Source organism: Gopherus flavomarginatus, chromosome 4 (assembly GCF_025201925.1).
Source record: "Gopherus flavomarginatus isolate rGopFla2 chromosome 4, rGopFla2.mat.asm, whole genome shotgun sequence".
In the NCBI taxonomy this organism is placed as follows: Eukaryota; Metazoa; Chordata; order Testudines; family Testudinidae; genus Gopherus; species Gopherus flavomarginatus.
Genome location: NC_066620.1, coordinates 152685582 through 152698713, shown reverse-complemented (window position 1 = coordinate 152698713; position 13132 = coordinate 152685582). Strand labels below are relative to the sequence as shown.

Genomic DNA, 13132 nt, shown 5'->3' with positions numbered 1-13132 from the left:
TCATCAGGAAAATGTTGAATTTCCGTAAGAAAAGATTAAATTTTCAGAGAGGAAACTAGATATTTCATTCACATAATTTTTCAGTGATCAAGTTGCTTTCCTTAGCACATTAATCTTTTTGTAAATGATTTACTAGTTAACTGTGATATTCCTTTTACGTGTATAAATAATTTAGAATAACAACATTAGGACAGTAGCTTCATTGGCTTTGGTCTCTGTGGTCCTCTGATGTTTAAAATCTGCTATACAGCGTTCAATAGTGTTAACTACGGTTCTTTGTAATTGTTGTTTCTACTGCTACAGTACATTGACTTTGAAGATGCATACCGTAGAACATACTGTATTTTTTGACATCTACATTTTTCTTGTAAAAAGTAATGTAACTATCTAGCAGTCAGGGCTGGCTCCAGGCACCAGCGCAGCAAGCAGGTGCTTGGGGCTGCCAATGGAAAGGGGCAGCGCATCCGGCTCTTCAGCAGCAATTCGGCAGTGAGTCCCTCAGTCCCTCTCGGAGGGAAGGACCTGCCACCAAATTTCTGCCAAAGAATGAAGTGATGGCGGTAGAGCCGATTGCGGCTTTTTGTTTGTTTGTTTTCACCGCTTGGGGTGGCAAAAACGCTGGAGCCGGCCCTGCTAGCAGTGTGTTCAATGAAAACTAAAACTCCAGAGTGTACTCGCAGAGCAGTCAGCTTATTACTTTGTTCCATTTAATTAGTTTCTTTTATTAAACTATGTAAAATGGTCTTTCTCTTGCCGACATTACTTGGACTACAAATTGGTAAGTTAACAGTGCAAGTTGATCCACTGTTTTAAAAAATTGACGAAGAAAACATAAGAAGATAAATATTAATTTGTCATGTCTTTTGTTTGCTTGAAGGTTTTGATAATAATGGTGCTATTGTAGGACCTAGAAGCACAAGACAGAGCAATCCTGAGGAACATGCCACTTACTATTTCAATACCTTTTCTAAGGAAATGTTGGTCCAGGTATCAGTAATATGTTTTTTTACATTACTCATTATGAAACTATTCTTTGCATCGGTATAAATTCTTATAAACAAACCTTATTGTAAAAATATTCTTTCTGTTAAGAGTTGTCTTGACAAAAATTGCGGTTTCCTCGTCCACTAATTGGCCATCTCAATATATTCATGTAATTTCTGTCTTTTTATGAGGAAATTTTAGGTGGTCTGCCTTTTTGTAATATATCCTTGTTAGTAAAAGAAATAATTATTCTAGAACTCTTAGATTTCAGTGAAAAGCTTAGTGTGAAACATTGGCTAGCACTCTCTTCTTTAAAACAATAATATTATATGGAAGTATTTTAATCCCATCTCTCCTCTACTGCTTCCTCTTTGTTATCCAGAGTAGCAGTTATGGAAGGTACTTGATTGACAGCATGGCAGACTGAAGTCTGCTTATCCACAGAACAGATTTGGAGAGGCCCCCTTCCCACTTGTACACATGACAAAAATGTCCCTCCCTGTCTCAGCGGTGCGGGAGAGGGAGTTTGTTTAGACTAGCAGGGAATGACCAGTCCCCACAAGTGGAGAAGGGAGAGCCCTTCCTCTGGTCTCTGGTACATGCAGGACTATGCTAGGGACAGGGAGGCTTTTCTGCTACCTATTGGCTAGCTGACTGGAGGCTAATGGTGGAGACAGTTGGCCTCAGAACCCTCCCCCCTCCATTTAAAGCCTTCCTGGGCATCTGGAGGCAGACTTGCCTCGATAAATTCCTCACCCTCTCTTCCATTAGTTAAGATACATGGAGATGTGTTTCAAGGCTGCTCTGGGTCAGACTGGCCACCAGTTTTGGGGATCAGGAAGGAATTTTTCCATTGGGCTACAATGGAAAGAGTCCAGTGGGGTTTTTGCCTTCCTCACAGCATTTTGGAGGCACAGTTAGGTTAAAAGGAGTAAGAAAGAATGGGAACTCCAACATTAGGAGTTAATATAGAAAGGGTTAGGTCATCTCAGCTTGTCTTGACTGATGTCTATTGTGAATACGAGCTAAAAGGGCCAGCTCTCAGATGTAATGAGACTTGGGATTTTGCTGGTCTGTTTCCTGTGAAAAGGGGAGACTGTACATCTTCAAAGGCTGAGGTCCCCCTCGGAACCTTCTGCCCTTTTTGTGGAGGGAAGGGCAAGATGATTCATAAGTGAGCTGAATCCTAGTGGGAGGCTGTAGAGAGTTGACCTTGAATTATTGGTTATATGGAGGAAGCCGTGTAGCAACGCAAGGGGCCCAGTGAGATACCTGATTGTGAGAGCGAGTGGGTGCATTCCACCCCTTGCCCATTGTTAAGGTAATAAAGTTATGGCCTGCAGATTAAATCCATTCCTGTGTCTTTCATTCACCTGGATGTCTTGACTGATGCCTTTATCCATTTAATCTTTTCCCTCTCTCAGGATGCTAGAAAGGGTTCCAATATTTATACAATCCAGTTCCATTTTTTCTTAGCAGCCATGCTCAAGGTAGAGGATACCTGTTTTTCCCAATAAAGGGGAGAACTCACCTCTGTGTTCAGGTGTAGATGATTTTCCAAGATACTGTGTGATACTTACCTCTTAGCAGATGAAAGATCAAACCTTTTTTCTGTCTTGTTCCCACTGTCTTCTCTTTTCTCTTCCTTCTTTCTCCTCTTCTCTTTTTTAGAAGCTGTAGAAGAAATGCACTAGCTCCTACTCAGATTGCTGTGCCAGCAGCAGAGAGAAACTAAATAGCTTGTGAGAGTCTAGTTAGTTTTATTCTGCCTCCGGTGCCATGGAATAAAGTACTTCAGTATAGGAGCTCATTGTTTTCCCTTCCTTGTGAAGATCTCATTGCTACTTGTTCCATGCAGTTGAGCTAAAGAAAATAATCTGACAGTCAAGGTGCATCCTGAATAGGCAGATTACTGTTTTATTCAGCCCTGTCTTTAAATTTTTTTGTTTTTTACCTTCTCGAGTAGCTACATCAGGGATTGGCAACCTTTCAGAAGTGGTGTGATGAGTCTTCATTTATTCACTCTAATTTAAGGTTTAACATTTTAACGTTTTTAGAAGGTCTCTTTCTATAAGTCTATAATATATAACTAAACTATTGTTGTATGTAAAGTAAATAAGGTTTCAAAATATTTAAGAAGTTTAATTTAAAATTAAATTAAAATGCAGAGCCCCCTGGACTGATGACCAGGACCCAGGCAGTGTGAGTGCCACTGAAAATCAGCTTGCGTGTCGCCTTCGGCACATGTGCCATAGGTTGCCTACCCCTGAGCTACATCATCACTTTATACCCCTTGTTCATTACTCTTAAGAAATTTTGAGTAAGCATCTATTTATGCTACTAGACTGTGTGTTCCCCACCCTTCTACAAATATTAGAATATATTCCACTTCTGTGGAATAGAATGTGATGTTATCAACAATAAGGGGAATGCCTAGGTATGGAGAATGAGCTGCATGGGAGGTAAGAAAAAAAGATCTCCTCCACTGTGAGTAATTCCCCTTTTTGCATGTTTTCATAATGCCTGTTTCAGAAGGTGTTCTTTTCTTCTTGATTTTCTGATCTGTTTATGCTTTTTATAGGCAATGGTGGGAATCTTACAAGTTAATGGACATGGAGAAGAGAGCACACTGATGCAGGATCTAAAGCCTTTTCGGATTCTTATTAGTTTACTGGACAAACCTGAACTGGGTACTCTCATATATTCTAACCTTCAATATATTTTTCATTACATTTTTATAAAAATGATGAATTCTTTTGTTTGACTAGCCTATAAAGCAATGTTCTGGATAATGTTCTTAAGCAGAGGATATTAACAAAGTAGTAGGTATGCTCAAGTGTTCACTTGGCAAAAAGAAATGTGCAGTAAGTAGACGGTAGAGTTGGACTATATAGTGTCTTCCAATCTAATCACATACTACTTTCTCACGTCCCCCTAAAAACCTAACTGTTCTGCTCCATGCAGTAAATCTGAAGTTAAAGTAATGCTGAGAAGTAGTTTAGGCCCCAAAATTGAACTTCCCAAAGTTGTTAGAATCTTGAAGGGAATGCTGTTTAGATTTTTAATTCTCTAAGAAAAACAAACCATAGCCACCACACTGTTACAGAGAAATGGGAAAAATATCCCAATAGCTACTGTTCATGTGATCCCAAGGCCCCTTCCTCATTATCCCAACACACGCACCTTTTGAAATATTAAAAATATAATATCACATTTTTTCTAGTACATGAAGAGCTTATCAGTAAGAATTGATTGGCTTTTAAAGAGTATAGTAACTTTTAATAAACAAACAAGTAACTAAGCTTATTAATATTTACAAACATTATCCACAGTAAGTGGAAATTAAAAGTGGGGGGATGTGGAGAGATGATACATATGAATGGAATTTTGCCAACATGATCCACATAGCTGTTCTCGCTTCACTCAGTCTTAACATATGCAGTGTCAGTAAAATTTAAAATGCCTGGCTCAGAAATCATGAATGACTGAGAAGTCAAATTCTAACTTTTTTTTTTTATCATATACCATAGTTTGGTTTTTCAGTCACTTGTAATTTTTGAGCCAGTCAGTTTAAATCTTATTGATACTGCACACATTAAGATTTAATGAAGTGAGCACAGCCATGAGGATTATGTAGGCAAATTGGTTTGGCAGATTCAACACAGACTTTGCTCCTGCAGATCAGTGGTGGGGTACCCACAAATGGGAGCAAGATGAGGCAAGAGAAAGCACAGAAAGCTGCTGTTCTCCTCTGAAGACTATTGCAACTCATTTCAAAGTCAGGTGCTTTTCTTAAACCTCAGGAGTTTTTTGGAATCTAATGTGAATCTGATGCAAAGATTTCTTGCACACTTGTAGCCAGAAATGGAGAAGAACCCACTTCAACTGAATCAGAGTAAAAATGCTCAAAATATTTTACTTCTAATTTTTTACCTTACACTCTGAGGTAAATTTTCATCATGAGGTGTCAAGATCTAGCTTTGAGATAATTTTAACATACTAGGACTCACATGGATAATTTCCTGCACATCCTATTGAATAGAATATTGTATAAAATATGTATAGCTTTAAATTCTACCATGCATAAGAATACACAGCGTATAAGTGGGTTTCTGTTCAGCCTTGTAAGTTATCTGAGTAAAAGTGATTTTGTGGCTTTAGTCAATGAAACTGTAAATGTCAATGATTTGATTAGGATTCAGTACTGATCATTCGAATGTCCTCAATTTTACAAGGTTGTCATTGCAGCTATTTCTTATGGTCATTTTAGGACCTGTAATCTTAGAAGATGTATTGATTGAAGTATTTAGAACATTATATACACAATGCAAAGCTGAGATGGATCTTCAGATGGAACCTTCCTTCAGCAAAGATCACACGCAACTAAGCAGGTAGAGTACAAAGAAAAGAATATAACATATGCTTCCTCTTGAACAGAAAATAATATACCGCTACATTTTAAATATAAACATTAATAAATAGCAGCACTTAAATACTGTTTATTGCTGAATGCATGTTAAATATGCAGCAATATCTAGGAGCCTGCTCCTCTGAAAGGAATGGCAAAGTTCTCATTGATCTCAACTGAAGCTTTTCCTTGGGACATAATGGAGTGGACATCTATAGTTTTATTTATTTTTTAATGACATTTACTTTGCTGAAAAGGTACCGATATCAGTCACTCTGTTTTGCAATTGTTTACTGTAAATGCACATTTACTGATGTGAATGCAGAACTCCATGTGAATGCTGTGTGTCATGGAGGGGCAGGAAGAGAGTTCTAAGAGCTCTCCCTTTCCCGTGTTTGGCACTCATGAGAAAAGCAGTGAGAGGGTGGGAGGCTGGCGGGTGAAGTTATGTGAGGTGTCAGCAGAGAGAAGAAGATGGTATGAGTGGGGAAAGTGATCCACTCCTGCCCCAACTGCAGAATCACTTCCCAGATACGGCTGAAACTAGGGAGCAGCAGATGGGCTCCCCTTATGTCACTTGTCTTTGGAAACATGAAGAGAAGCTGCATCGATGAAGCAACAGAAGTTGGGAGGCTGCAGAGGTAGACACCTGGTTAGAGAGCCTCTGATCTGCTCTTGCACACAAAGAGAGACAACAAAAGAGATCTAGTACAGATCTCTCTGGATTATGGGAGTGGCAGAGAAAGAGAAGCCATCAGGGAGGAGAAAAAAGGAGAGCAAAACTAAGGCAGTAGAGAGACCAGGAGAATGGAGTCAGAGGGAGAGGCAGCTGGTGGAAAGGACAATTAAAGGGAGACAAAGAAGGAAACAGAATGTTGGAGGAGGATAGGGAAGGGGGAGAAAAATAAAATAAAGAAAAATAAGAATGAAAATTGGAACCCAGATCCAGTAAAAATAAGTAGAAAATGGGAAAACAGATCTGAGACAGAGGGATGGGCAAGAAGTATGGCAACCATGCAAGGACATGATGTAAAGAGCTATAGTGCATGCCCAGCTGAAGAGCTGCCATTAATGGAGTGGGAGGGAACCAGTGTGTTAATATCAGCGTTGCAGTGAGTAAGCTCAGAATGATATGCCTCTGCATAACACTTAAATCACAGCATAGTAATATACATTAAATTGTACTACTGCTTTTTATTTTCTTTAGCAAATTGAGGGAAAATAAGAAAACTGCAGAGCTGATTAAAACTGCCAATCTTCTCTTTAATTCCTTTGAGCCTTATTATATGTGGGATTACATTGCTCGTTGGTTTGAAGAATGTTGTAGGTAAGTTATATGTAATTGCTGTAAATGTAAAAGTGAAGTTGGTTTTACATTTTTTTGTTTGTGTATTGACAGGGAGGTGGACAAGATGTACTAACAGTTGTACTCTACCTGCAAAGGCTTGTCTATCCTAGAAACTTGTATTGGTTTAACTGTATCTGTATAGTTAAAGCAATGAAATCCCCCTAGCGTGGATGCAGTTATATCAGTATAAAGGTAGTTTGTTCTGTTATAGCTACTCCTGCATGGAGAGGGTAATAAGTATACCAATATAAGTCACTTTATACTGATATAACTGTATCTGCACTAGGACTTTTACCGGTATAGCTATTTCAGATAAAAAAAAAAAAAAAAAAAATCCCACCCTGTAACCGAAGTAGTTAAACTGGTAAAACTTTGAAATATAGACCAGGTCTAATTTCTGAGATTCAGATGATTTTTAGTTCCCTTTCTTGATCTGGGAATAATCAAGAGATTGATAACTTGATTTTAGTAAGAGAAATCTGCAGATCTCTCTTGTATTCCTGCCACTGCTTCTTCAGCATGGATGAGTAAATTCCTTTGGAAAAAGTGACAAGAAAAGATTTTGGGTAGATTGGTACACATTTACTGGCCATGTAATCAAGGTATCCTCCTATAAATTTATTATTTGTAGCATATGATATACTTGACAAGATTAGCTGGAAGTGTGTGGGTGTTGGTGGGTGTTAGTTATTGGGTCTCTTAGCCTGTGTCCCAAAAGGGTTTTGAAAACTTTTCTCTCTGATCAACAGTCTGCATGGCTAGCAAAAGATGTGCTTACAGTGCTTGGACTCTTTTGATAAAATACTGTACAGATCTGGGATTGAGAAACTAGTGTCCTCCTACCTGGAGAGATCGTTCCTTACAGGTGTTCCTCTTTTTAGGCATTGAGTCATGATCTTTGTTCAAATTTCAAAAACATTTAGAAAATTAGAAAGTATTTTCACTGGTCCTTCATATCCTTTCAAGGCAATGCTACCTCCACTAAGTCAGAATTATGGCAAAAGGAGCCTTGAGAGATTCTCAAGGATAAATATATGAATGTAAGTTACTATTTATAAGTGGGTATTAAATTTCAGCTACATGATGATACTCTGCATGGAAAGCTATTTTTCCCCACACTGGGAATTTTAATTAGGAGAAATCTATGGATTTCAGACTAGGACTTTGAGAGCACTATACATAATGTTGCCAGTCTGAGGCACAGAATAATAGCAACTTCCTTGAAAGTCTGAGTTTCCTGAAAACTGAGATGAAATTGGTTACTATTTGGTAATATTCACCTTTGGTGGGGAGGGGGATTTCTTAGATTCTGAATTTCTGAGTGAAAGAAAACAGGCAACCACCAAGTGAGGGGAAGATATATGGATTTATCAAAACAATTTCCTGTAGCCCAGCCTTGCTTATTTTATGAGATGTGATGGGTCACAGCACACAATGGTGTGGCTGCCCTTCATAAAATATTGAACTTCCTTTGTATTTCAGATAGATAAGAATTGTGTGGTCATCTATAAACTGATTCAACTGTTTGTTGAAGAAGGAACAACTGGGCCAAATGCTTATTTTCTATTAGCAACCTCCACAAAAGGTTACTAGTTTGTTCTTATGCAGCATCTTTGACGTACACACGTATGAATTAATTTGTTAGTTAATCGTGGCCTATGTAAACAAAAACAACAATAACATATTTTAATTTCATAGGAGGACACTGCATGCTAGACTTCAGACTGGGCCTGTAGGTGGTAATGAGTCATCTGAGCTGCCCCTGACCAATTTCTGCCTACTAGTGGATTTTTTGTTGGATATAGTTTCTTTGGTAAGAATTCCTTTCTTCATTGCTTGTAGGTATGTGAGGACAATACTTCTGAACTCTGATTATAAAGCACTTTTGAAAGCAAACCTTGTCTACAAGTGAGTTTAGCATAAATTGGTAGATTCTTTTAGAAGAAGTGAAAAAGGTTTTAGGTGAATTGGATGGATTTTATTACATAAACAAATCAATCTTTATGTTCTTCTGGTGCATGAGCTTGCAAATTCGGTTAGCTTGTTTGTCATCTAATTCTGTTTTGAATTTTATCCCATCTTTTCCTTCTCTAAAATTTACATTGTATTAGTTACAAATGTAACCTGTTGCTTTGCGGTTTTATACGATAAATAGATGATGCAATTCATTGGGTGCTAATTGTTCTGAACGTCACAGTAAGATATTTATCTTCTTTTATCTATTGACATTGGTTTATTTGATGAAGACTGCTAGAACTCTTTTTTCCCTGTATCTGTCTTCTCTCCTCAATTATTTTGCTTTCTCATTTCAAAGCCTACTAGAAGTATGAGAGTGCTGTGTCAGGTATGGTATTCAGCCTGTTTTTCCTTTAGTTATTAATTATGTGATACTTTTCACTCTTAAATCTCTATTTTGAGAAAATTTAAATACAAAGGGAACTAGGGGTAATTTTTTAATCCTATCAATGTTATAAAATTCTTTGTAATCTCTTTGTAGTATAAATGAAGGAGATTTAAAATTCTGAAGATGCTGAGCATATTCAGTGATTAAAAATATACTGAAAAACAATTCCCTTTTATCCTTCATAAAGTTAATGTATAGGATATCAGACTTGGAGGACTTCTAGATTTTATTTGCCACTTGCATTGTTAAGAAGTTTAGAATAAATTTAAATATGTGATAGTTGTACAGTAGAACCTCAGAGTTATGAACTGGCTGATCAACTACATATCTCATTTGGAACCAGAAGTACACAATCAGACAGCAGCAGAGACAACAACAACCAAAAAAGCAAATACAGTACAGTATTGTGTTAAACATAAACTGCTAAAACATAAAGGGAAAGTTTTAAAAAAAAATTGATAAGGTAAGGAAATTGTATCTCTGCTTGTTTCTTTTAAAGTGAGATGGTTAAAAGCAGCATTTTTCTTCTGTGTAGTGAAGTTTCAAAGTTGTCTTACATCAATGATCAGTTTTAAACTTCTGAAAGAACAACCACAGTGTTTTGTTCAGAGTTATGAACATTTCAGAGTTATGAACAACCTCTATTCCCAAGATGTTTGTAACTCTAAGGTTCTACTGTATTGATATAGTAAATATATTTTATTAGGGGTTTATAAGACACTTTCTCAATTTTATTATCTTTTTGTTAGGAGACCTACATTGAAATACAAACAGAACATCTGCCTCAGTTGTTGCTCAGAATGATTTCTGCATTGACAAGCCATCTCCACACTTTGCACTTGTCGGAACTAACTGATTCCCTCAGGCTCTGCTCAAAGATCCTCAGTAAAGTTCAACCTCCGCTGTTGTCTGCAGGTACAGATGGTACTCTGCAGCTTCCAAGTGGACACAACAGCTCCATCAAAGAATGGGAAGATAAAAAGGTAATCTGTTAATATCCTTTGCATCCTTCTGTGTTAGTTTTGTGTAAAGTGTGGGATTTTCAAAATACCCAATGTTAGCCCAACTCTGCTAGTATTGAAGTCAGTGGGAAATTTCGCTAGTGATTTCAAGTTAGGCCAATACTGAACACTTTCAAAAACCTGACCCACCTTCTTCTGGTGAATTTGGTAGTATAATATTGTATGTCTCCTCAAGTTCCTCTGTTGACCTGAATTTGATGGGTTAGCTGTTATGGCTTGCCACTGATTACATCCAACCAGAAGATTTATAGGTTCTTGTCCAATTCAGACTACAGGGTTCAAGAACTCAGAGTTCTGTATCAAGAGAGGACTCTCGGGGTGCTTGGCAAAAGCACTTACACTGAGGACAATACCAAATTGATACAAACTTTTTATTGAGATTAACAAAAGAATAACAAATGCTATGAAATGTATAACTGCAAAACAGTAAAAAAATTTCAAAACTCCTGCTGCTAACATTCCTATTATAAATACCTTAACTTAACATACTCACACCCTTCCTTGAGGACCCAGTAATATAAAAGAGCTAAAGACTAAAAGATCGTTTAAAAAAAGAAGAGCTAAAATGACTGTAAATTTTAGTGCCTCGTCTTCGACTCTCTTTAACGTTTCAGGATTTTTTTCAAATGACTTATAATTTTATCACGTTGATCCCTTCTCGCTCAATGCATATTAAAATATAAATCATTTTGTTTAAAATCTTCTTAAAATGCATATATTTCTGTTGATGGACAATGATATCTCCTCTTATAGCTGACATGTCATGTAAATATACTTCTTTGGGAATTTTAAAAACTTGATTTTGACAGGAAAATTTATGGAAGGGATCAACAATAAAAGTATATAACACATAATTTAAAACTTTATAATAGAACAGAACTAGAGTTGCCAATCTTCCAGGATTGGCCTGGAGTCTTCAGGAATTAAAGATTAATCTTTAGTTAAAGATTATGTCATGTGATGAAACCTCCAGGAATGTGTCCAACGAAAATTGGCAACCCTAAACAGAACTCAGAACTTCCATTCTTTTCAAAATAGGAAAGAAGTTAATGATCTTTTATCACTATTAGTGACATTCATTTTTACTGTTTAATCTGTGGTTATCTGTACTTTTATCTCAACTAGGTGCCATCATTTTCACTTGAAAATCCTCATGATGTATTCGAAGATGGTGAAAATCCTCCAAGTAGTCGATCATCAGAAAGTGGATTTACTGAGTTTGTACAGTACCAGGCAGATACAGCTGATGACATTGACAGAGCATTGAGTGAAGGCCATGGAGCACCTGGTATCCCTATTATAGGTAGCACATCCTCAGAGACTGAGACAGCATCAACTGTGGGATCTGAAGAAACCATTGTACACCCTCCTTCCATAATTACACAGGGGTCAGCAACTCAAAGTGGGAAGATGATCCAAAAGACTGCAATGCAGTGCTGCTTGGAGTATGTCCAACAATTTTTAACTAGATTTATCAACTTGTATATAATTCAGAGTAATTCCTTGTCTCAGCCCTTGGCAACAGAGCTTCAAGTGGACCTCACTAGAGAGCAAGGACAACCTGCAAAATGGGATAGAGAATCACAAGGAGATGCTAAAGGAAAAAAAACAAATAAAACGCCAAAAGAATACCTTTCTGCTTTTATTGCTGCATGTCAGCTATATCTTGAATGTTCAAGTTTTCCGGTTTATATTGCAGAGGGGAACCATACATCAGAATTACATCCTGAGAAATCTGATTTTGGTAAGTAACATTTTATTACTTTCTCCTTTTTTTTCTGGTATATTCCGTTCTTAATTTAAACTGTTTTTTAGAAAATATGAATATTTACATTGTTGCTTGTTGTTCCTTGTAGGGACATAGATTTTTTTTTTCTTTTATGACTTGGATTACATTTTAGAAACTAAAATATTTTTAATACGGTTATAAGAAAATGGATGTTTTCATGTGATTTTTTTTTAATACATATCTGTTTTGAGTACTGAATATGTATTACATGGAAGAACCTTAGAGTGCAACCCAGTTTCCAGATTCTGCTGTACAAGTGTGAAATACATAATACATGGATCCATCAGGGTTCTTTGTTACTAGTGCTTTTCTTGTGCCTTGGAATGTATTTACACATCGAATAGATTTGTGGAATAGTGACAAGATTACATCAAACATGCCTTTAACTCTTTTTTTAATAGTTTAGACTGTTATCCATATTTATGCCCTTGTGAAACAAATGTATAGCCCGCAAATTATAAATTTCAGTTCAGTAAAATTTACATTATCCAAGAGTTTATTTCTAAATTTATTTTGTAGTGTTTAACATTAAAGTTGTAAGTGGCAGCTAACAACATTCACAAAATTCACAGGTAGAGTTACTGAACTGAAAAATTAGGCGTAAATTTACATTATAGTTAAAGTGATGCCTTCTCTCTGACATTTGGGATTTTGTTTATTCATCTTTGAAACTTAAGATTGTTTAAATATAGCTTTTTGATTTTGACTTCTGATAGAGACCATTGCATGGTGTTAAGTGAGAGGACATTTTATGGGAAAGAAACTGTGTCCTGTAATTAAATATTTGGAAAAACTTTCTAAGGGTAGTTAAGCCCTGGAACAGGCTTCTAATGGAGGTTATAGAATCCCCATCTGTCAAGGCTGAATCCACACTGTCACTCTGACTGCAGAAAGTGGGGGCTCGCAAGGATTCTAAAAATTAATACTTGCCACTCCAGGCTTGTATTAAACTCCCAAGGTTACAGCTTTTCTCTGACCTTGGCTTAGTAAATGCTGTCATCACCCAAATGCAAAAAAAAAACCCCGTGGACCCAGGAAGGAGCACTTGGGATTTCCTCCCTGTGGGGTACCCTCAAGCCATTTCACTCTCCTATCCCCCCCGCAGCTGTTGCCCCCAGCTAATCAAACAGCATATGCACAAACCTCTTAGGACACCAAAAATACAAGCCTGTTCTTA

The 13132-nt window shown here is 37.1% G+C and overlaps 1 protein-coding gene across 9 annotated transcripts in view; it reads left to right on the top strand.

Moving 5' to 3' along the window:
- The window catches only part of DOP1A (DOP1 leucine zipper like protein A), an 88481-nt gene that overhangs the window by 20275 nt on the left and 55074 nt on the right, over positions 1-13132 (top strand). For 4 of the 9 annotated variants that reach the window (XM_050950069.1, XM_050950066.1, XM_050950072.1 and 1 more), the window contains 8 exons: positions 878-987; positions 3566-3674; positions 5255-5375; positions 6600-6719; positions 8439-8553; positions 9055-9084; positions 9894-10127; positions 11292-11910. In XM_050950069.1, the coding sequence (XP_050806026.1) occupies positions 878-987; positions 3566-3674; positions 5255-5375; positions 6600-6719; positions 8439-8553; positions 9055-9084; positions 9894-10127; positions 11292-11910 (1458 nt within the window). The remainder of the gene's footprint in view (positions 1-877; positions 988-3565; positions 3675-5254; positions 5376-6599; positions 6720-8438; positions 8554-9054; positions 9085-9893; positions 10128-11291; positions 11911-13132) is intronic. The other 5 variants (XM_050950068.1, XM_050950075.1, XM_050950071.1 and 2 more) reach the window with 2 other exon arrangements.